The sequence below is a fragment of the Hakea prostrata genome, chromosome 1 (assembly GCF_041222555.1).
Source record: "Hakea prostrata isolate BN-2017 chromosome 1, UWA_Hpros_2, whole genome shotgun sequence".
NCBI lineage: Eukaryota > Viridiplantae > Streptophyta > Magnoliopsida > Proteales > Proteaceae > Hakea > Hakea prostrata.
In genome coordinates this window covers 3,246,222-3,269,226 of record NC_142600.1, presented here as the reverse complement: position 1 = coordinate 3,269,226, position 23,005 = coordinate 3,246,222, and the positions used below count along the sequence as shown (strand labels likewise).

General features: G+C 36.8%; 3 protein-coding genes across 3 annotated transcripts; 2 read left to right on the top strand and 1 right to left on the bottom strand.

Moving 5' to 3' along the window:
• The first annotated feature begins 5,487 nt into the window (after positions 1 to 5,487).
• LOC149026692 (peroxidase 17-like) lies at positions 5,488 to 6,762 on the top strand. The gene is made up of 3 exons (XM_089145575.1): positions 5,488 to 5,703; positions 5,799 to 5,990; positions 6,098 to 6,762. Exons 1-3 carry the CDS (start codon positions 5,488 to 5,490, stop codon positions 6,698 to 6,700), a joined length of 1,011 nt encoding a protein of 336 aa, XP_089001701.1. The 3' UTR covers positions 6,701 to 6,762.
• Positions 6,763 to 11,913: 5,151 nt separating this feature from the next.
• On the top strand, positions 11,914 to 13,690 carry LOC149026691 (peroxidase 17-like). The gene is made up of 3 exons (XM_089145563.1): positions 11,914 to 12,505; positions 12,616 to 12,807; positions 12,918 to 13,690. Exons 1-3 carry the CDS (start codon positions 12,278 to 12,280, stop codon positions 13,509 to 13,511), a joined length of 1,014 nt encoding a protein of 337 aa, XP_089001689.1. The 5' UTR covers positions 11,914 to 12,277; the 3' UTR covers positions 13,512 to 13,690.
• Positions 13,691 to 17,154: 3,464 nt separating this feature from the next.
• On the bottom strand, positions 17,155 to 20,730 carry LOC149026690 (serine/threonine-protein kinase SAPK2-like). Its single transcript, XM_089155385.1, has 9 exons — positions 19,984 to 20,730; positions 19,747 to 19,821; positions 19,308 to 19,409; positions 18,791 to 18,844; positions 18,592 to 18,684; positions 18,422 to 18,514; positions 18,214 to 18,318; positions 18,025 to 18,123; positions 17,155 to 17,938 (listed from the first exon to the last, which is right to left on the bottom strand). Exons 1-9 carry the CDS (start codon positions 20,659 to 20,661, stop codon positions 17,657 to 17,659), a joined length of 1,581 nt encoding a protein of 526 aa, XP_089011511.1. The 5' UTR covers positions 20,662 to 20,730; the 3' UTR covers positions 17,155 to 17,656.
• Between the last annotated feature and the right edge of the window lie 2,275 nt (positions 20,731 to 23,005).

Below are 23,005 nucleotides of genomic sequence, written 5' to 3'. Positions count from 1 at the left end.
AATCAGACACTTTTTTTCCCGTTGAGGACTGGATGACCCTATTAGGAAGTCAAGCTATGAAGGTTAGACAACTTGACAGCAAATCAGGAAGACTCTGATGATATCATGTCAAGCACAAGATAACCTGCAAATGCACTAATTGATCTATCAGTGAAGGACCTTGTAACCCTCTAGTTCTCACTCAATTGGTAATGGAAGCTACTTTTTGACCAAACCTCCAAGAAACTAGCATGCATTATCTTGGACAAGGATTCAATCAAAACAAATTCTTTTCGCAAACAAAAGCACATATATGCAAATACGCCCTAAAGTTCAGCACTAATCAAGAGGAGTCCTTAGTCCTTATTCCAGCTTTTGTGGAGGGTATGATTAAGATGGGTTAATTATCTGGGAGAAATCCAGCGGAATTTTAGAGTCGTTAACAGTCGACTTTAGAAATCTTGATTGAAACTCTAAACAAGTTGGAGTTGGACTAATAGAAAAATAACTAACACAAGAGATTAGCATTTAGTGGAAATTAGTAAAGACAAAATTAGATTTAAGCTAGAAATGAGGGAAGCATGTATTTTTAATCCTCTACATTGCCTTAGACAAGATCCTCTATGGTCAAACAAATACAGTGCTTTCAGTATAAAGAAAGAAGATGAAAAAGATTACAATCTTGCTATTTCTGTATCTCTCTCAACCTTGTTGTTAAGAGATAATAAATACTTACAATTGAAACCCCCAACCAATCATTTTTTCAAAGTATTTAAGATTCTAAACAAAACCCATGTCTGCTTGGAAATGGCCAAAGTAAAAAACAAAAATCTGTGTTAGACCTTGAAATGGGCTACATTTCTTTTTCATACTAAACCCTGAAACATTTCGTACGTTAAACATTAATTTTTACCACAACAGTGTGGGACATATGTTGAAGTATTCATTTAAAATGATTCGACTTGGCAATTGGTGAGTGTTCATGGTGATATTTCTTACACGTTTCTTAAAAGATATCTTAGTCTTAGTTAGTCTTAGTTATAGTTTTACTTTAGAAGAAGATGCAAGTCAAAGAAAAGAAAAGAAAATTATCTAGAAAATATTTCGTAAATTACTACGCAATTGGAAAATGAATTCTTGCTTAAAATTAACGGCAAAGAAAAGTAATTCCAATTTAAATGTTTGAAAAATTATAGATAGTTGGAAAAAAATATATATATATCTTCTTTTGTTTTTTTATATACATATTCAAAATTTTAAGAAGACTAGAGTATTAAAATTCTCAAATTTCTAGAAATCAGAAAATTGGGAATGCTTCCCAGTTCCCACTACTCTGGCATTCTTCATCATTGTCAATAAATGCTTGGAGGATATCTTGGGAATTGAAATCCGCAACATCGTCTCAATATACTTAAGTGTTTGCATTGTCACGTCGCGATTGTGGTATTTGATAGCAAATCGTCATTAAAATTTATACGACGATACCAACATGTATCGGTAAAAAAAATATCGGGCATTGATCATCGCCAATGTCTCAAATCATGGGCCCACCAATGCTACGTAAATGTAGAGTGGAGAAAATGATTAATTGGACTCTTGGACTACCCTACATAACAGCCCAAATCAAGAAAACTGACTTCTTGTTTTTGAACACCTTGGAGCTTCAGAATCACGTAACCTAGCTTTCTATGTCTTTGAATACCTTGGAGCTTGAGAATCACATAACCTAGCCTTCTATGTCTCTCTGTGAAATTTTTCAGATTTCTATCCCTTTAACATGTGGTTTTAGAATCGAAAATTCGGGCCTCAAGTTGACAACAACTGTGGACTATTCAAAAAGAGCCCAAATGTTCAAAAATGGACCCAATGTTGGTGTATGACCCTAGTGATGACTTGAAAACTCTCCTAGAGTTTAAGAGAAGAGAGAAGGTCAATCACAATGGCGTTAAAAGACGATTTTTGTACGTCCGTAGACCGACGATGGAGTGTCCAATTGGCGAGGTTAAGGTATCCAAACGTAAATAATCGAAAGACCTTTCATTCAAGTCAAAAATTACTGAAATCGGAGTTCGGATGGGAGTCCAAATATGGACCAGTTGAATGGCTGGTTTTGTGACCCAACCCCCCACCCATTTTCCAGTTACGGGACAGAATTGAGATTTCAGGTTTTAAAACTTTATTTTATGTTTTAACTCACCTCTAAACGCATTTTCTAATGCTAAAGTGGGGCTAAGGCTTTGGGAAGAGGATAAACCAAGGAGAATAGTAGATCCCATCTAATCAAAGGTACTCTGTGACTTGGATTGTTGTGGGAACAATAAGAAATGTGAGAATTCTTAAATCCTTCTCTTTAAACATAGTTTGTGGGGGTTTCTTTTCTATTCTTTTGTGGGATTGCGGTAGTAGAAGCATGTTAGGTTTATTGGATGCTCTTAAATTCTTGTTTTGAGGTTGCTCTTTTGTATGAGAGTTGTTGGTGCAAATCCTTGCAAAAGATTTCGCATTTTTACTCGTGGGCAATTTAGGAGTGCCAATTTGGGGCTTTTTTATCTAGATCGAATTAGATCAAATTGAAGGTATGTTTAAGATCATTTTACTGCCAATTAAACTTTTCCAAAGTTTTGTTTTGATTCAACTTCGAATCGGTGGCGAAATAGTGACCATTCACAAATTAGGTTGAAAACTACCATTTTTAAACTAGTTATCAGGATTGTGTTTTCATGAGAAGAAGATTTTGAGATATCTTCTGAAACCCAAATTGATTCTAATTTATGATTATTAATCCTCTTACATGAATAGGTTTATTTATCTTTTAGTTACCAACTTGTGGGAGTGAATTTTAGACTTTGGAGAAAGGATCAAAGTGAAAGATGAGGAATATACTTAACCTTATATTGCATATTTAATGATATTAATTAATTTTCATTATTGATATATTATCTTGCTTTAGTATTATCTTGTGATTATGTGTGTGACTGTTGAAAGATAAAAAAATATGTTTGCTTCTATTTCTCAATATTTTTTGAATGGTGATATGAGAATGTGAATGGGATTGGTTTTGAGACTTAGATTCTCTTATATTTTTTTACTATCTAGGGTTATGGGGTCAACCATTATCCTAGTGAACTTACATGAGTATGTTTCTAAACCTAAATACATGAATGCTAAGTGTCTATAAGTGTTTGGCTAGGTAATCTCATGAGTAATACTACCCTTCCGGAAGGGGTATTAAAGCCAGTTAACTCGTAATGTTAGAGATTGAGTCCTGAATGTCAAGCAGGCCTACTATCATCATAGAACGATAGGGTTGCATATAATAGATAACGACTCATGGGCGCTCAAGACCGGTAACCAATCCGTGAGAGAACATGGAGAGCATCTTGTCCATTATATGTGGATGACCACTGGGTTAAGGAATGAGATCCAACAGATGCTTCCCGTTGAGGATTTCATTCATAGGTGGGAAAATATCGGACTAAAAGGGCACTAGGCATGATGGGAGATATTGGATATTGAACCGAATTGATTGGTACCATAGGGGAAGTATCTATATCATATGTAGTACAAGACTATATGACTTTGCACTGGGCCTAGGATTATCCTTGACACACGCCAAACCTCATACCAACGGTGACGTGAGAGAGTGGTGACCTATGCCCCAACCATGGCTTAACAGGAGTTTACCCAACAACCGCGGAGAATCCAATAGACATCGTCTTTTGTTGATGGAAGAGTGACTAAGACCACCCAAAGGAGATTGGTGTATAAACTTAATGCATGTCTACCATAGAGATTTCATAATAAACTTAGGGGCATAATATCATATCATTATCATTAATTACATTATCGATATTTATGTTAGATGTGTGATGTGGAATTTTGTGAATGAATGCATAATATGATATTGAGTTGACATCATTGAGTTTTGTTGAACTTATTCATTTTTATATGTTTGTTTCTATTAGAATATACTACATGTTATGAAGACTCCTTCCAAGTGGAGGATTTGTCGCCGGTAGACTTTCTTGAGGAAGCAACTGAAGAAGATATAGACTCGCATGGAGCTTCATGCCAGATGCCAAGATTGTTCTTATGGGGTTGGATTATATTAAAGAATTAATTTAGTTTATTTTTCACTGCGAAGAAAACTATATTCTTTTCTTTTCAAAACTCTGATATTATAACTTTTGATTTGAAGTAATGGATGATTGTAATCATTATTTTAGATTTGATAACTTTATATTTGAACCTTTATTTTTTTCTTGTCCGTTTGATTTTATTATATCATATGTTATATGAAATTGTCACTGAATCTAGGTCTTGCGGTGTATCACCCCCACGAGTATTTAGGTATGACTAGATCCGACTGGGTGGGGTGTGACACTCTCCCTTCAAGCTTCCTACATTTTTTTCCTGACTACCAGTATCAATACCATCTTATTGAATGGGGATAGAAAATAGAAAAGGACTTTTAAGTTATAACCGAAGTAGAGGCACCAATTAAGGCACCTTAAATGGCACCAAAGCAGTAGGCCACAACCCTTCTTGATGAGTTTCCTTATCTAATGTTCCTCCCTATTCTAAGACAAGTGAGAAGAAGCAAGTTCCATCATTTCACACCAAATAGAAACGTTCGATTGACATTTGCCAGCCATTTCTGGTTTTCACGGTGCATGCAATCCTATTCCTATCGCAATGTTAAAAGTATCCAATTTGTCACGTGGCTACCGACTCTAGATAGCATATATTGAAGATTTGGTGCATGAATCCTACCCTAAAGCATAAGATTTTATATCAGCCGTTTGGATTTATGGATTCAAAGAGCTTTCGACTGAATTTACTCCTGCTTTCCATCTAAGGGAAACCATCAACTTTCGGGGGAAAATCATATATCGTGCGCATCTCTCTGTTGTGCACAACAATGCAATTATATACCAAATAGAAGGCTGTGATTAAAGACTTTATTTTAAATTGAAAATTTTTTCATTAATCTTTTAATTTTCTTGTTTTCTCAATCACTTATTTAGCATATAAGTGCACTTGTTCAGACAGAAGATGTTTTCCCTCAACTTCCTGTAGTAGGTAAAAAAGGAGTTGTTTTTGAGGTAAGAAGATAATTAATGATGATTTGCATGGGGGAGGAAGATTATTTTCTTTTCTGGTTTTTGCTAACTTCGACAACCAAGGAGGAGCCTAAAGGATCAAGAGTCTTCAAATGGGAATATCTTCCTTGATGCATAAGTGAGATCCTAAATCTTACCCCTTAGATTGTCCAAAAGTTCATATCAATGTGAGAGCTGGTACACTGCAGAGGCAGAAGGGAATTACAAGAACTGCTTGCACCCATCTAACCCTTCCATATAAAGACCCCCTCCCCCATTCCAAGCTTCATACGCTCCTTCTCGTTACAAATTGAGTAGTGAGAAAAACCCTCAAGTCGATCCCCCAGGCAAGCAATCGACAACCCACCACCATCTCCGATCCCTAAACTCTTCAAAATCTTCAAAAATGTCGATCCTCATTGTTGCTCTGTGGATTGTAGCCTTCTTCTCCATGTCAACGACGACCTCGGCAGGTGCAAGAGACCTCCGTCTGGGTTTCTACGCCAAAACTTGCCCTGAAGCGGAAATTGTAGTGAGACAAGTGATGCGAAAAACCATGATAAAGGAACCGAGAAATGCCGCATCGATTATGCGTTTTCAATTCCATGATTGTTTTGTGGATGTATGCCATGCCTAGCTCTCTATATTTGATTCATTTTCTCATTTTCTTCGTTAATTCCTGCTTTCTTATGTCATTAGCATTGTTAATCTTTGTAGGGCTGTGACGCATCGTTGCTGCTGGACGATACACTTTTTATGCTGGGAGAGAAAGAATCTCTCTCCAATATCAACTCACTCAGGTCATACGAAGTCATTGATGAGGCGAAGGAAGAGTTAGAAAAGATCTGCCCTGGGGTTGTCTCCTGTGCAGATATAATCATTATGGCCTCAAGAGATGCAGTTGTGATGGTAATAACAACTTCTACGGAAACTTGACTCAGAGAATAATTACACGAAAATCTGATTTTTGTTTTTCTCATAGATTCTTATGGACCTTGTTTTCCCATTGCTTGCAGACCGGAGGACCCTACTGGGAAGTCAAGCTGGGAAGGTTAGACAGCTTGACGGCAAGCCAAGAAGACTCTAACGAAATCATGCCGAGCCCAAGGTCCACTGCAAGTGCACTCATCGATCTGTTCAGCAAGTTTGATCTATCAGTGAGGGACCTTGTAGCCCTCTCTGGTTCCCACTCAATAGGTAATGGTCGGTGCTTTTCCATCGTGAACCGGCTTTACAACCACTCGGGAACTGGCATGCCTGACCCTGCCATGGATACTCAGTACAAGGAAATGCTTGTCAAACTCTGTCCTGAAGGTGGAGACGAAGAAGTCATAGGAGACCTTGATGCAACTCCCCTTGTCTTTGATAACCAATACTTCAAGGACCTAGTCTCTGGAGGAGGATTTCTGAATTCCGATCAAACGTTATTCACAAATGAACAAACTCGAGAGTACGTGCGGAACTTCAGCATGAATCAAGAGGAGTTCTTCCAAGCATTTGTGGAGGGCATGATTAAGATGGGTGATCTCCAGTCAGAGTATCCAGGAGAAATTCGACGAAACTGTAGAATTGCTAATAACGCCCCTTCACAAATCTTGTTAGACGAATGGAAAAAATAACCAGTGCAAGATGTTATCATTTTTGTAATAGTTTATTTAATGAAAATTAATAAAGATGAAATTTGATGCAAGCACTTAATTGTTATGGAAACGCATCAGAAGAGAATTCCACTATGGATGGATATTTGGATAGAAAACCAGAAACTTGGCTTGGCTTGCTATAATCCTGTGCATTGCCTTAGTTTGTTGTGATGGGATGTCGGGCATGTTTGGAATCATTCATTTAAAGTGATTCGTCTCGGCAATTGGCAAATCTGATTCTCAGTAGTGATTCTTTTACTAATTGTGATTCTTTGTCTTCTCATCCACGAAGCGTCACTTGTGAGAATCACTTTTGCCCTATACTACTAAAAGGGAAGAGGAAATTAAGCCCCAACTTTGTCACTGGCTGATGGATGGATATATCACACTCCAAATCAGTGATTTAATCGATCTCGAGAACTCAAAAAAAATAATAAATAAATAAATAAACACTTACCATAGTGAACCCATCAAATTAATAAAAGAAATTGAATTGATATTCTCGGCTTCAACGAGATCTCCTCACGATCTGACCAGATGATGAAATTGTAATACAAAGACCGAGATATTATGAGCGATATTATGAATTAATTTCGACAATGTTTACATATCGTAGTAAATATTGTCGAAAACTCATAAATAATGATAGCATAATATATTATAATAAGAGTATAAGACAAAAATTTACACTCGAGTCATTTTTTTCCCACCATTCTTCTATCGCGTGTATGACTAAAAACTGCAAAAGTTCAATGTCATTTTCACTTGGGCCCAAGCTTTAAATGGAAATTGGATTTATTTTCTTCTTCACACCTCACGCTAATTTCTATTCGAATTTTCACATGAGTCTAAGGCCCTACACCTTCACAGGCACAACGAAAGAAGACGGAGAGCAGAGCGAGAGAGTGACACAGAGAGAAGACGGAGATCACAGTGAGAGACAGAGAGATGACGGAGAGCAGAGCAGGAGAGAGAGATCGAGAGAAGGAGAGACAGAGAAGACGGACATAAATCTTCAATTCTCACCACATTTTGATGGTTCGACAATTTATCGCGAGATATCGCCGATATCTCTGCCATAGTCGGACTATTTCGGTTTTGGAAAAAAAAATCGTCAAATGCCGAATTTCGGCAATTTGTTTTTCTATGATTATGAGGGAATAACTGATAAGAATGACATATGGTCCCTCTCCCAGGCATGGGTATGGCCTATCTATGTTTCAGCGTTTAGAACAAAGACGGCAAGGATGTGCAGTGATTGGAAAAGCCCACTGTGTGAAAACCATGGAAAGCATATTTCTATAAGTGAACTACCCAATGGAGGAGAGAAAAGGAGAGTGAGCCAGCCCTGGACCTGATGCAAGTCCAGTGCTACTACATAAGATCCAACAAAGGCAAGCAGCTACGGTTTGTTTCGAAGCCATTAATGGTGGAAAGAGACTCAAAAAATTTAAGGCAAATCAAATAGAAAGATTCGTAACTTTGAATTTTCACTTTGAGTAATATGAAAGGTCACGTATATCTCCCAATCTGCTAACCAAGGTGGAATCCTTCTCACCTACAACTAACTCACTAATCCAGATGAAATCCATCTCTTCTTCTTCTTCTTTTCTTTCCATCTTTTTTTCTTCTCTTAAGTGAGTCTCTAGTCTCATCCTTGACTTTTTATGGAAACCCAGTGGAAGAAATGCGTATGGTTTGTGAAGTCTCAATCTATAGTTGAAAAAATTATTTAAAGACGTGTGACATTTCACAAAAAGTTAGATGGATATGGTAGAGATTAGGGTTGCTTGAAAGAGAGTTGTCTCATTTTAAGGGTAATAAGACCTATTCTTCCTGTACTAGGCTCCAATAATCGACTACATTGTGAAAGTGCTCAAAATATCAAAACAAAAATGTCCACTGAGAAAGGGATAGGTTTTACTCCTCTTTTTTTATAGTCTTTTTCTTTTAATTGTAGCTATCTCAGTTTGCAAATTGAAGAAAGGGATGAAAAATGATAATTAATATTAAAATATAAATTCTTATGGGTCAAGAAGATTGGATATGTTATTGATTTATGGTCAGCAGTGACAATTGCCCTACAAAGACATAATTTTTGCTACTGTTCTAGTGGGTTCCCTTAACCAAACCATTGCCTTTGTGTCGCTGGTGTAGCAGTGATTCCATTATGTTGCAACCAAATGACAAAATTTTGAAAAGGATTTTCAGTGTTTTAATCAGGATTTACCAAAAAAGAAAATCCCATTGAGTTTCGAAGTGTACATGTAAAGATGAATAAGGGCAAAACGTTTACAGATGTAATTTAATTTCCACCAACCTTACTCCAAAACTACATAATGAGCACTTATCTTGCCACAAACGAAATGATAATTTTGTATTCTGAAACCATTGATTTTACTAACAAGTGGAGCTTAAGTTTTACTAGGAATGGTAATAGAATTCTATACCGTATGGAGTCAGTTATTTATCACTATGCACGCAACAAGTTTTTTTGGAGAATGCAAATATCAATGCATTATAGTACAAAACCGAGAGTCTAAATCTCTTTCGGGCCAAGGGCAAATCCATGCATATATAAAATAGTTATCTCCTTCCCTCCTATATAAAAGCTATATGTCCTAAAGAAATATTAATAATTCAAGTTTTTCTTAGGAGAAGATAAGTCCAATAAAATAAAATCAAGATTTTGGTGTCTGATCACGTAAAATATTATGGGGTCCATTCATGTAAAATATTTTGGAGTCAGTTAGTGTGAATATTTTGGAGTCCATTCATGTAGGATATTTTGGGATCCGTTCATGTGAATATTTTGGAGTCCGTTCCTGTAAAATATTTTGAAGTCCGTTCACGTAAAATCTTTTGGAGTCCGTTCGTGTAGAATATTTTGGGGTCCGTTAATGTAAATATTTTGGAGTCCGTTCATGTAAAATATTTTGGAGTCCGCTCATGGAGAATATTTTGGGGTCTGTTCATGTGAAATATTTTGAGGTTCGTCTAGGGGCCTAAGTGCACCTGGTTTTTTTGCCACTGCTGAGTACGCATGGTGATCTTGTCCAGGATTTTGAATCATTTTCAATGACTGGTTGTGGGTTTTTATATTTACAATCCTTATGTTTTCAATTATATAACAACCGTACCATTAGAATAACAAAAAATATATAATAATAATAAAGTTAAATGATAACATGCAATGTATTTTAGAATTCCCAAAATTACCCCAAAAGAAAACCAAAACTACTTCAGTTGTGCTTGGGATCAACTTTGAGTTCCAAATTCTTAATGTAAGGATGCCTATGGTCACCTATACTAGTGATTGTAATTTTTTGTTTATTTTTTAAATTTATTATACTTCATTTTTTTCCTCAAAAAAACTTTTTCTAAACGTTTTCTAAAAAGTCTCCTTGAAAGAAAAAAAAACAATTCTCCCAAAAAGTTGATTGAAGTTTATGAATATATACTTTTTTTTTATTTTTTAGAATCTTACATTACAATTCACTAAGGCTAAACATGTCATTTTATATCTAAAGCTAATGGTGTTAGTTATAAAAGAACATTTGTAATAGAAATAAATTTCAGGGTGTAAACATAATTGCTTGCAAATATTAATTAGGGATGTAAATATAATTTGTTCAAATAAAAAGAAAGGAGAAAGCAGCTTACATCTAATTGGGTCTTTATTAATTTCTATAAAATACACTATTACACTAATACTAATCTCTTGTGTCAATTATTTTTCTATTCCTCCAACTCCCAACTCGTCTAGTGTTTTAGAGTTTCAAATCAAGACTTTGGAATTTTGCCAGTTTTTCTAGGATGATTAGAATAACAAGAACTTGTAAGAAAAATCAATTGAGACAATAACATGAAAATCTTGTGGACTCTTGTTTCCCTGTTGCAGATTGGAGGACCCTACAAGGAAGTCAAGCAGAGAAGGTTAGACAGCTTGACAGAAAGCTAAGAACACTGATGATATCATTGCCGAGCCCAAGGTACATTACAAGTGCCCTAATCGATCTGTTCTGCAAGTTTGATCTATCAAATAAGGAACTTATAATAGCCCACTCTGGTTCTCACTTGATTCGTAAAGGATGCTACTTCTCAATCATCAACTGCCTCTACAACCTCCCAGGAACCAACATGCCTGATGACCAGCACTTTAATTAAGGAGTTGGTCTTTGGATGAAGTCTCAATTAAAATGATCAAACACTTTTCACAAATGAAAGGACTTGCAAATACGTCCGAAACTTCAACAGTAATCGAGAGGAATTCTTCCAAGCCTTTGTGGAGATATGATTACGATGGGCGAGCTCCAATCTAATTTTCTAGAAGATATCCGTAAAATTGCAAAATGATTAATAGAGAATTTTCAAAAATCTTGTCAATGCAGGGTTGGTAGAGTGGTAAGATCCATACTTTTCAGTGGATTTTCAGTGGAGGGGTCATGGGTTCGACTCTTGCGGACAACAAAGCTCTCTCTGAAGATATAAGCGAGGTGTGCCCAAGCTGGGCATGTTTGAGGAGTCAGTTGAGAATCACTTTTTCCCTCTACAAAAAGGTGAAGAGGAATGGTGATTAAATCGGTCCCAAGCACGTACCCTAGAATAGACCTCATGAAATTCAACTTGCAATAATTGTAATGTGAAATTAATGAGTGAACCTCAAATTGAGAGGGAAATTGATTTTATTTTGTATTTTTTATGAGGGGTTGATTATTCGTATTAATTGTGGAGCTTGAGCTTGCAATATTAAGAATGAGATATTATGAGGAGATAACTGGTTAAGAGTGATACATGGTCCATTTCCCAGGTGCGGGTGGCCCTGTCTGTGTTTCAGTGTTTGGAACTAAGACGGCAAGGATGTACTGTGATTGGAAAAGCCCACTGTGTGTAAACCATGTAAAGCGTATTCCAAAAATGGACCACCCAATGGGGGTGGGGGAGAGAGAGAGACTGCCTGGACCCGGTGCAGGTCCATGCTACATAAGATCCAACATGGGAAAGCACGGAGGGTTTGTTTGGAAGCCATTAATGGTGGAAGAAGACTCAGGAAAGGCAAAACTAATAGAAAGAGTCATAACTTGATTTTTCACTTTTGGTAACATGAAAGGTCACGTACAGCTCCCAGTTTGCTAACCCAGGTGGAATCCGTCTCACCTACTACTAACTCAAATCGAGATGAAGATGAAATGCATCTCTTAAATTATCCAAATCATCTCTCTCTCTCTATTTGAATAGGGAGGGACTCGAATCGATCCCAAAGCAGAAACTGCCAGCAGTGTAAATTCAAGTTGTGGTTTTCATTTCATCTCGTTTTACAACCCAGAAATTTCAGATTCACGCTTTTAAACCTTTGTAATAGCTCATTCGAGTATTTCAGTTCAAAAATTCAAGCTTTTCAGTCGCCCACTGTTTTCTCAGCCAAAGTTTTCAAAGCTACAGTTATGAGTCAAAAATTTTGATACACGCTTCTATATTAACATCTATCCCTGGCAAACCAGCAAACCCACCACCTTCATTTCCTTACCTTTCCTCTGCGAATTAAATCTCACAAAGATGTCAGCCCTCACACTTGCTCTCTGGATTATGATGCTCCTCATCTATGTCAAGCTGAATCTGTGGACGACTTTGGCCGCTCAAACAGAACTCCGTCTGCGTTTTTACGCCGAAAGTTGCCCCGAAGCGGAGACGGTGGTCAGACAAGTCATGCGGAAAGCCATGATAAAGGAGCCGAGAAATGCCGCATCAGTCATGCGATTTCAATTCCATGACTGTTTTGTGAACGTTCGCCTACCTACCTTACCTTTGTGTTTGATGCAATTTCCTCTTCTTCTTTTTTTTGTTAATAATTTTTGCTTTCTTATTTATGCCATTAGCATTGTTAATCTTCGTAGGGCTGTGACGCATCGTTGCTGTTGGACGATACACCTACCATGCTCGGAGAGAAAGAATCTCTCTCCAATATTAACTCACTCAGAGCATACGAAGTCATCGATGAGGCGAAGGAAGAGTTAGAAAATATCTGCCCTGGGCTTGTCTCATGCGCAGATATAATCATTATGGCCTCCAGAGATGCTGTTGTATTGGTAACAATTAAGAACTTCTACAGAAATCCAACTCTTGAGACGAATAACATGAAAAATCTGATATTTTTTCACCTAAATTCTTATGGACCTCATTAATTTGTCTCTTGCAGACTGGAGGACCCTACTGGGAAGTCAAGCTAGGAAGGTTAGACAGCTTGACGGCAAGCCAAGAAGATTCTGATGAAATCATGCCAAGCCCAAGATCCACTGCAAGTGCCCTCATCGATCTATTCAGCAAGTTTGATCTAACAGTGAGAGACCTTGTAGCGCTCTCTGGTTCTCATTCAGTTGGTAATGGACGCTGCTTCTCAATCGTCAACCGCCTCTACAACCACTCAGGAACCGGCATGCCTGACCCTGCCATAGAAATTGAGTATAAGGAGATGCTTGAGAAACTTTGTCCAGAGGGTGGAGACGAAGAAGTCATAGGGGACCTCGACGCAACTCCCCTTGTGTTCGATAACCAATATTTCAAGGATTTAGTCTCTGGACGAGGTTTTCTCAATTCAGATGAAACACTTTTTACAAACGAAAAGACTAGGGAGTACGTGCGAAACTTTAGCACCAATCAAGAGGAGTTCTTCCAAGCCTTTGTGGAGGGTATGATTAAGATGGGTGACCTCCAATCTCATTATCTGGGAGAAACTCGACGGAATTGCAGAGTCGTTAATAGCCAACCTTCAGAAATCTTGTTAGACGAATAGAAAAATAATTGATACAAGAGTTTTTCTTTCTTTTGTTTCTAGTAAGAGATAACAAGAGATTAGCATTATTGTAATGGTGTATTTAACCTAAATTAATGAAGGTGAAATATTAGATACAAGCAGTTGTTATGGAAACCCATCAGAAGAAATGTGGGAATCTCACTGTAGAAAACTAGAAACCTACCTTGTTTATCCTGTGCATTGCCTTAATTAGTTTGTTGTGATGGGGGTGTGGGGGCGGGTCTAGGGTCATTCATTTGCAGTGTGGCTTGACTTGGCTATTGACAAATCTGATTTTAAGTAGTGATTCTTTTATTGCTTTAGACCCTTCAATTAACCTCTCATCCACTGAAGAGTCACTTGTGAGAATCACTTTTTCCCTCTACAAAAAGGAAAGAGGAGCCTACTTCCATTCCGTGATTAAATGGGTCCATGAACCCTAGAATTGGCCTTCATCTAAGATTATTAAAAAAAAGAAACCGAAATTGAAATTTTTTTCTTTTTTTAGGGTAAACAATTGATCATAGTTGAGATTCTCGATTTCTGCTTAAACCACGAATGGAACCCATCAATGAGATCTCCTCACCATCTGATGAGATATGAAATCTTCATAAACCATTATAGGGTGGCAATGCATGAGTCTGAGCCTTAAATAAGGAGAAATTGATTATTGGTGCTGATTGTAGAGCTTGGGTTTGGCATATAAAGACTGAGATATTGTGAGGAGATGAGTGATAAGAATGGTATATGGTCCCTCTCCAAGGCGTAGGTGGCCCTGTCACTGTTTCAATGTGTGGAACTAAGACGGCAAGCATGTTCTTTGATTGGAAAAGTCCATTTATGTGTAAACCATGTAAAGCATATTTCTAAAACTGGACCACCCAGTGGGGGAGAGAGAGGGAGAGCAAGCTTGCCCTAGACTTCATTGCAGGTCGAGTTTTACATTAAGATCCAACATGGGCAAGCAGAGGACGGTTTGTTTGGGAGCCATTAATGGTGGAAAGCGACTCAGTTAAAGGCAAAACTAATAGAAAGAATCATAACTTCATTTTTCATTCTTAGTAACATGAAAGGTCACCTACAGCTCCCACTTTGCTAACCAAGGTGGAATCCATCTCACCTACTACTAACTTATAAATCCAGATGAAATCCATCTCTTAAATAATTCAAATCAACTCTCTCTCTCTCTCTCTCTCTCTCTCTCTCTCTCTCTCTCTCTCCATGAATAGGAACTGGAATCAATCCCAAAACAGAATTTTCCAGCATTGTGAATACAATTGTGGTTTTCATTTCATCTCCTTTTACTCCCCAGAAATTTCAGATTCTGGTTAGCAAATTAACCAAAACGTATAGCCCATTAGAACATTTGTTCGAAAACATTTTTCAGCCAAAAATTTCAAACTAGTTATGAGTCAAAAACATACCCATCTATGTAAACATCTTAAAGAAAACTCTAGTTTCAACGCTTCCATGAGATCATTGCCTCTGCAACCATGATAACCTTTGTAGTTGAATGGTTGCATATATCCACCCCAGCAGTCCAGCACTCAAAGGCTTAGCCCACTGTAGAGCGAAGTAGAAGAGTCAATCTTATCTAAAGACATAAACAACCATGATAACCTTTGTAGTTGACTTGGTATACATAATGAGCTATGGGCTTGGTTGGCTTACAGAACTCGAAAACCTGACCAAGCCCAGGGTATCTTATCCACAAAGACATACACCCAACCCAAAATCTCAGCTGTCCCAGCCCAGGCCCACTTTAAAGATACATGCCCAGTGGTTGGGCCTGTTTGGGCTTAGCCTGAATTCCTACACGTCCTGATGACGATTTTTTTTTTTTTTTTGCCCCAAAAAAAAAAAGCTTAACAGCGTTTCTCCTACCTGAAATTTATTTAAACAGCAATTTCACATGCTCTTATATAGGAAAACGTAGATTTCAAGCAGCCAGGGAACACTCCGTTACGGAAAAATTATTATCAATGGAGTAAAAGTCAATCTTCAATTTTTTCTAAGAACCATCTTATTTGACTTCTTTGCTTATTTTGCGAAAACACATTTGTTTTAAAATTTTGTTTTGATTCTGAGGATTCTCACAAGAGAATACTTTCAAGGGTCTAATTTTGACATATACACGAAAGTAGGTTTCTTGCATAGCTGCAATGAACCTGTTTATCCCAACCTTCGAGAAACAAGGTAACTTGAAATCAATGGTATTGAATTGGTGCTTAAGCTTAAACATAAATTCTTAAGCTATACAATAACACTAGAATAAGCCCAAACCCAAAATTTAAATAATTAAGTAGATACTCATCCCTTGTGTGCATTCTAAATAAAAAATCACTGGTTTTCCAATCAATTCTGGCTTTTTTATTCTGGATTTATTGAAAGCCCTCCATCTCATAATGATAATAGTCAATCCCAAAATCAATTTTGTGGGTCATACAACTTTTTAATTTTGTGGGTCATACAACTTAGTAATGTAAGAGGTGGATTATGAAATGCTTGGCATTAAGGGCTTCCACACAAATAGAGTCGTAAAGCAAGCAATCAGCATATCTATCCGACTATCCCTCCCACCCACCCACCATGCAATGTGTAGGGCAAAAAGACGTGGACCCCATCAATCATCCTATGACATGGACACATAATCCATAGTAAGGACTAAGGACAATGATTCCATTATGGCTGCCTCAATGATTGTGGACAAGGATTATTCATAAATGCATATTTATATAAATTGAAAGCCCCTACCCAAATAATAGTATCCTCAACCACCTACCCATGTCCATGCCCTTTCTCTTTCTGTATAGCTGCATCTGAATCTCCCAACAATTGCAAACTCCATTCTTGTTCTGTTGCTGACTTTGATAATATTTGGGCTATCAGCAGCATTTCCCAATAGAAAATGACAAAGCTGGTTGGTCACCTGCGGCTGCAAGTAGATTGAGATTGGGAAGATGAAAATCTGTCTCCTTTCAAGCTCATATACATTTGCAGAAACCTATAACCATGGCTGTCCAAATCTAATTAATGTTTATATCCATATGTGGAATGCCTCCTCTATTAATTTATGATTTTTTTCCCCTCCTCCCCCTTTGGAGAGGTACGGAGGAATAAGATAAGGGTGAAATGGGTTTTTTTGCTATTTAATTATTTAAGACTAGAGCCATGACAATCTAAGATCCTTATGGAGCTATGCTGTGGGAAACAGCACATTCTGGTTGTGAAGAACAAGAACAGGATTAAAATATAGAATGATAAAGGCACTGACTAGTTTTAAATTCAATTCACTTTACAGATATTGCTTATTAGATCTCTCAGACCATATATAATGTTGTTTGGTGGTGTCAATATCTGAAGGATGTGTTTAGTCTATCTCGTTGATTAGGTGGATTAGAGTTCTAAAGGTTATACTTGCTTGACATCTGGCCCATCGATACTGATGAACACAGCACTTGGTATTCCTAAATTAATGCAAAATGCTTGAAGCAGTGTTTGACAAAGTCTTGGGTTCCATTCTAGAATTTTCAGAAGTGTCCCTACCCACTATATCATCTTCCATGGGGAATCCTGTCAAAAGGGTAAGCTTTTTTATTTTTATCTTTTCAAAAAAAATTGAAGAAAAGTGGGCACCAAGAAGAGCTCCGATTTGATGCTTTAAACCATTAATACTGGCCAAGTGATGTTTTTAAAAATGATAAGAAGTAGAGTTTTCAAAGATCACTGTCTTCCCTTGTCATTTGTCAATACAGCTTGCTTCGCTTGGATAACAATAAACCAAACACCTTGGTCTTGATTTCACACCCAATACCAAGTGAAGAGAAGTCATTATCAGCTTCTCTTCTTGTCAAGTTTCAAATTACAGGGTGAGGGTCCAAGTGGTAAATGAACAGTGACGGCTTCTCCATAATCCTCCTCAGCTAAGACGTGGACAAAGAATTTGGAGACAAAAAGAAAACCTGGGCCTTGATAACATATTAAAAACATTCAACCCACAACCACACAACTCAAGATAAAGAAGCTTATTGAGAAGCCAAAATAAGAAACAGTTATGAATATCAACTCCCAGCGAGACTTAAAACAAAAGCCAGAGTTCTTGCAATACACAAGGAAAATAACAACTAGATCAGCTTGAGTCTAACTCATAATGCACAAACAAAATCACCACTTGTTTCGACATCATCTAGGTCTGCATCTGCGTCAATGTCATCAAGATCCATGCTGCCACCAAGTAGAAATCCACCATTTTTGGGTCCATCACCAAGTTTTCTTGCCTCTTGAATTATTGACACTACTTCTTCAATGCTTTGGGATGTATCATTGATATCATTATTAAGAAAGCTTCCTTCTACACTTTCCTGGAATTCTATTGGCAAGTTCTTCAAGAACCATGGATGGTTTTTAATTTCTGGAATGATTATTCTCTAAACAGAAACCAATGGAGGTCAATCAAAAAACAAGCTCCGAAAAAATAGTTTAGGGGAATGGACGCAGAAAATTTTGACAGTACCTTTTCAGGGTTAGCCACAAATATCCGTGAAAGAAGATGCTTGCATTCCATGGAAACTCGTACATAATCTGGAATTGAATAGTGGACACTAAGTATCCGCTACCATGAGAGACAATATCTGCAATTAGAACTCATAACAGAGCTAACAAATCGGCAGATTACTAAGAATTAATTAGTGATAGCTCTCACCCCAATTGTCTTTCGGAAGTTTCTTGGATCATCTGGATCTTCAAAGGGGTATGCTCCAACTAACATTACGTACAAAGTGACTCCACAAGACCAAACATCTGCAATCTATAGTACCAAGGTTTACAAATTAAGAGTTAGTCACAACACCAAAACTTAATTTTTAAACATAAAAAAAATAAAAAATAAAAAAAGAAGGAAAGAGTATCACCTTTCCATCATATTCCTTTCTAGATAATACCTCTGGTGCAATATAGGCTGGTGTCCCTACAGTAGATTTTGGTTGAGAATGTAATACAGATGACTGCAAAATAAGGTAGAACAATAAGTACACAAAGCAATCTAAATGAACTCAGTCCCATAGTAACAGAAAACTTATACCTTTGAATACCCAAAGTCGCATATTTTTAGACGTGGAGCTGAGCTACCATCTAAGAGAGTGTTTTCCAACTTAAGGTCTCTATGGCAGATTTGCTGCAAAAAAACAGAGCAAATTAAAAAGATCCAACCCAAGAAACACTCATATCTATTAAAGAGCATATCCTAGGAACTGACAAGTTTGGTAGACACAAGACAATACCATTGAGTGGCAGTAACTGACTCCTGATATCAGCTGTTGAAAGAAGTACCTTGCCTGATTCAGCCAATTGAGATTACAATGGAAACGAATTATATAAATAATCCCAATAATGATAAACATAATGAAAATGTGAAATTACTCAGCATTTAGTAGGCAATAGATGTCTTATACTAATTAGAAATAGGCATAGTCCACCATTAGCAGTCAGATGCGATCAATCTATACCTCCAAAGCAAACTTTTGGATGGAGAAAGTCTTAAAACTATACCATTCCAAAAATCCTAGTAATCGAAACGAACAAACACTTGACAGTGTCCACACTAATTGTGACAACACATAAACAAGAAAGCAATCAAAGAGACCATATAACTCGTTGGGATATGATTCGACATTATCTGTCCACATAGCATCACATTATAGAAGGTCTGGATTGAGAACACAGATTGCACCATTTTCTAAATGACATAAAGATCCTCACTCTCATTCATTTTTCCTGGCCTCCACTCCTTTATTTTACCTCATCTTCGCTGAATCTACCAGCACTGCAGATCCTGGCGAAGAGTTCCCCTCCTGCAGCATATTCCATGACTATGGCTAGATGTGTAGGAGTCAACACTACCTGCAAGTATTGGTGCTTCAAGTCAGCAATAACAAAGAACTCAAAAGGGACACAATTCTGAGTAGCTATACAATTTAGCAAAAAGAAAAGAGAAAATAAAAAAGCTAAAACAGAGCAAAACTCCTAGAACTGGAAGAGATAACACAATAAACTGTCTTTGAAGATGAAAATTCCATTCCCTTGTCAACAAGTAAGGCTTATTGAAAGTAAGATGGAATTAACTACAGGCATGAATCCTTTGGTTCTACTATCAACCAAACAAATAATCATCCATGAGAGACAAAAGAACACCCTAAGGATAAAAGGAAAAGAGAAGAAGGCCATTGAAAAAACTCACCTCCTTGAATCTAATTATATTGGGGTGCTTCAAGGATCTATGGTTCATGATCTCCCTTTGCACATTTTCATCAATCTTGTAGTACCCAAAAAAAAAAAGTTTGCTAATCAGCCCAAACCCAAAAAATGCATAGAACGAAAAAGATATGGAAGAGAAAACACAAGCCACACGTTAGAAGCAGGAAGCGAATCAGATCAGGTACCAAGAACCCAAAGATAAAGACATGAAGCAACATACCCTCTGACCTCTCTCAATATACTTCACGGCATAGAGTTCTCTGGTCCACTTGTCTCTAACAAGCTTAGCAACCCCAAAATTCCCAGACCCAATATCTTTCAGTGTCTCATAGCGCTCCATTGCTTCAAAACAGAACACATGAAACAGAGTACCCTCACCTCCTCTCTCTCTCTCGCTCTCTATCTTTCTCTCTCTCTCTCCCCCCTCTCTATCTCTATATCTAATACCCTGGACTTTTCCGCTAGCTTCCTCTTCCGCAGCTTCTTTTTCTTTTTCCTTTTCTTTTTTTTCTTTTTTTTCCGCTTCGCAGCAAACTCCTCTTTCGCAGCTTACATGAGAAGAAAATGAAGTCTTGAAAAGGAAGAAAGCGGAAGACCCTTTTGTTGCTGGGCAGTGGCAGAATTGTTGAAAGATGTCAAATTGTCCATTTGTGCATTCAATCGAACAACTCATGGGTGTTTTCACGGTAGTAAAAATTTGAAGGATAACAACTCCAGAGAGGTGAACAAAGATGACAATTGGCACATGACAGAAATCTGATTGGACAAGCTGAAGCAACTTGGACCAAGCAAGTTGGTTGCGCGATTTTTCCATTTTCAGGTATATTGCTTCTGTAGTTCTGTTACTGTTACCATTGGGCGGTGAAGTCTCAGAAAGCTTGTTAACCCAGAAACCCATAAAAAGGGTTCTCCCTTTACACTAAATTCTTCTTCCTTCTTCCGGAGGTGCAAAGGAGAATCGTCGTATCCGGTCCCATCAGCCATGGACGGTGCATCATATTCAAATCCAAATCTCTAGATCCAAACTAATACCAAACCAACTCTAGACTTGTTTTAGCATGATTTCTACTTCAATATTGATTTTGAATTTTGACAATAAAAACAAAAAGTATTTTAATTTTAATTTGATTTTTTAAAATTACTTAGAAATATATTTTGTTGTCAAAATTTGGGTACTTTTTAGTTATATATATATATAGTTATCTCTATCCAACTTCCGTTCCTCCAAATTCTTAAATGTGTAAAAGAAATACAATTTAATTCTTAAATGTGTAAAGAAATACAATTTAATTCTTATAGGTAAAAGATCCGGACTTGATAGCAGCATTAAGTAAAATTTCGGAAGCAAATTTCGACCATCTATTTACGAGTCCAGTAAAACCCACCAATATGATTTATTGATTAATCCTGCTACAATTACTTAGTTTAAGAAAAGCCTCCTTTTCAATGGATGAGCTTGTGTACATCACACTCATGATTATATTAAAAAAATATTTGATACACAAATTCCATTCTATTAAAATACACTCTGTAATTGTAGGAAAGTGTGTTATTTGTATCTTTAAGAAGGAAACCTTTCTTGTGGTATGGTTATGACCACATCATTAAACTTTTGTTTGAAAAGATAAAGACCATATATTTTTTTTCCTGTTAGAAGAAAATCTATTGCAATCTCAGCTTCTATTGCACATATGGAAAAAGCCATGGGAGAGACAGAGTCAGAGACCAATGAACTGAGAATCTCATCAAGGGGCCATATATTTAATTTAGGGGTTTTGGTATTGGCATTAAGTTGTCTGGCTTCTTTACCAAAAAAAGATATATATATTTCATATTTGTTTGGTTTGTCAAAATTTTATGATTATATTATGGGTTACTTATGGTGTGATGCGAAATATATCTAAGATTTGGTTAGACCTTTTAAGAGAGTGAGACCACCTTTACCTAATTCATGTTAGTACTGTGGCTTTGAGTTGGCTTTTCCACTTATAGATTTGTTTATTATTATTATGTAAAGCCATCAGAAAAGTATCTTCAAAAACCCTTACCAGCTTCATATGAAAAACAACCCTTACAAGAACTCATAAGCAGATCCCATTTTGTTGATTCTAGCGATTTCCCCCCCAGATGTTCATGTTCTGAATGAAATTTCACATTTTTTGATAATAAAAGAAAAAAAAAAAAACCAGTAGGTCTGTATTCCTAAGAGTGCATTTATAACCTATATGCATATGTATATATATACCTTTTGTTTTCTTTGCTTTTTTTATCAATCAAATTAGAATCTTAGCATTGATGAGTACATGTATGGTTCATATGATTTGCCTGAAAATTCAAGATGCCAAGATCCAAACTCCAAAGCTCCAGTTGAACATTACAAAAAGGTTTTACCAAATCTCTGTAAAAGGGAAAGCAGAAAAGCTAAGTCATTAGTTTTTCTAAACATGGCGCCTGGGATATTGGGCATTGAGAGAAGTTAAATATTAGTTCCTAACATGGTGATTGGATGGTGAGAATCAGTCACAGCACCTGTGATTCTAAATGGGTTTCTTCTCTTTATAAAAATTAAAGTTGAATACGGCATTGTTGTACCCAAAAAAAATCTATAATTCTGAAACCCATGAGTCATGACAAAGTGAAAGAAGGCAAAGAAAAGAAAAGTACGTGGATGACTCATGAATTCACCATAACGTCACCAATTAGATTCTCAATAAAGTTAAAACCTAATCTCAAGGCATTTTCTCTTTTCCCAAATGAGGAGGTGAGTGATTTGAGGACAAGAAAGTTGAATGGCTTGAAATCAAGATCAATCCTATTCTTTCTTTCTTTCTTTTTTTCTTTTGAAGGTAGAAGGGGATTATCAAGTGAGAATATTTAACGTTTCAAGTGAGAATTAATTTAAATTAGCAAAACATTTGATCAATTTAATTAATTTATCATTTTATTTTTAAATTAAATTATATCAACAATTTTCTTCTTATGTGTGTGGTAGATGGTCCATAAGTTGCCTTTAGGAGCATTAATTGGATTTTGTAGCCATCCAAAAAACATTTAAAGTCTGTCCAACTCAACTTTCAAAAGAATTGAAAACCCAAGTTTGAAATGGTCAGATACACAGCGGTGGATTAGATGTTGAAATTTTCCTATATGGAATGTCGAATTCACCTATTACAGTTGCAACCAATGAATTTTTATGTCTAATTTTATTTATTTTTAAGGGTATTTTTTTAGTTATTTGAAAT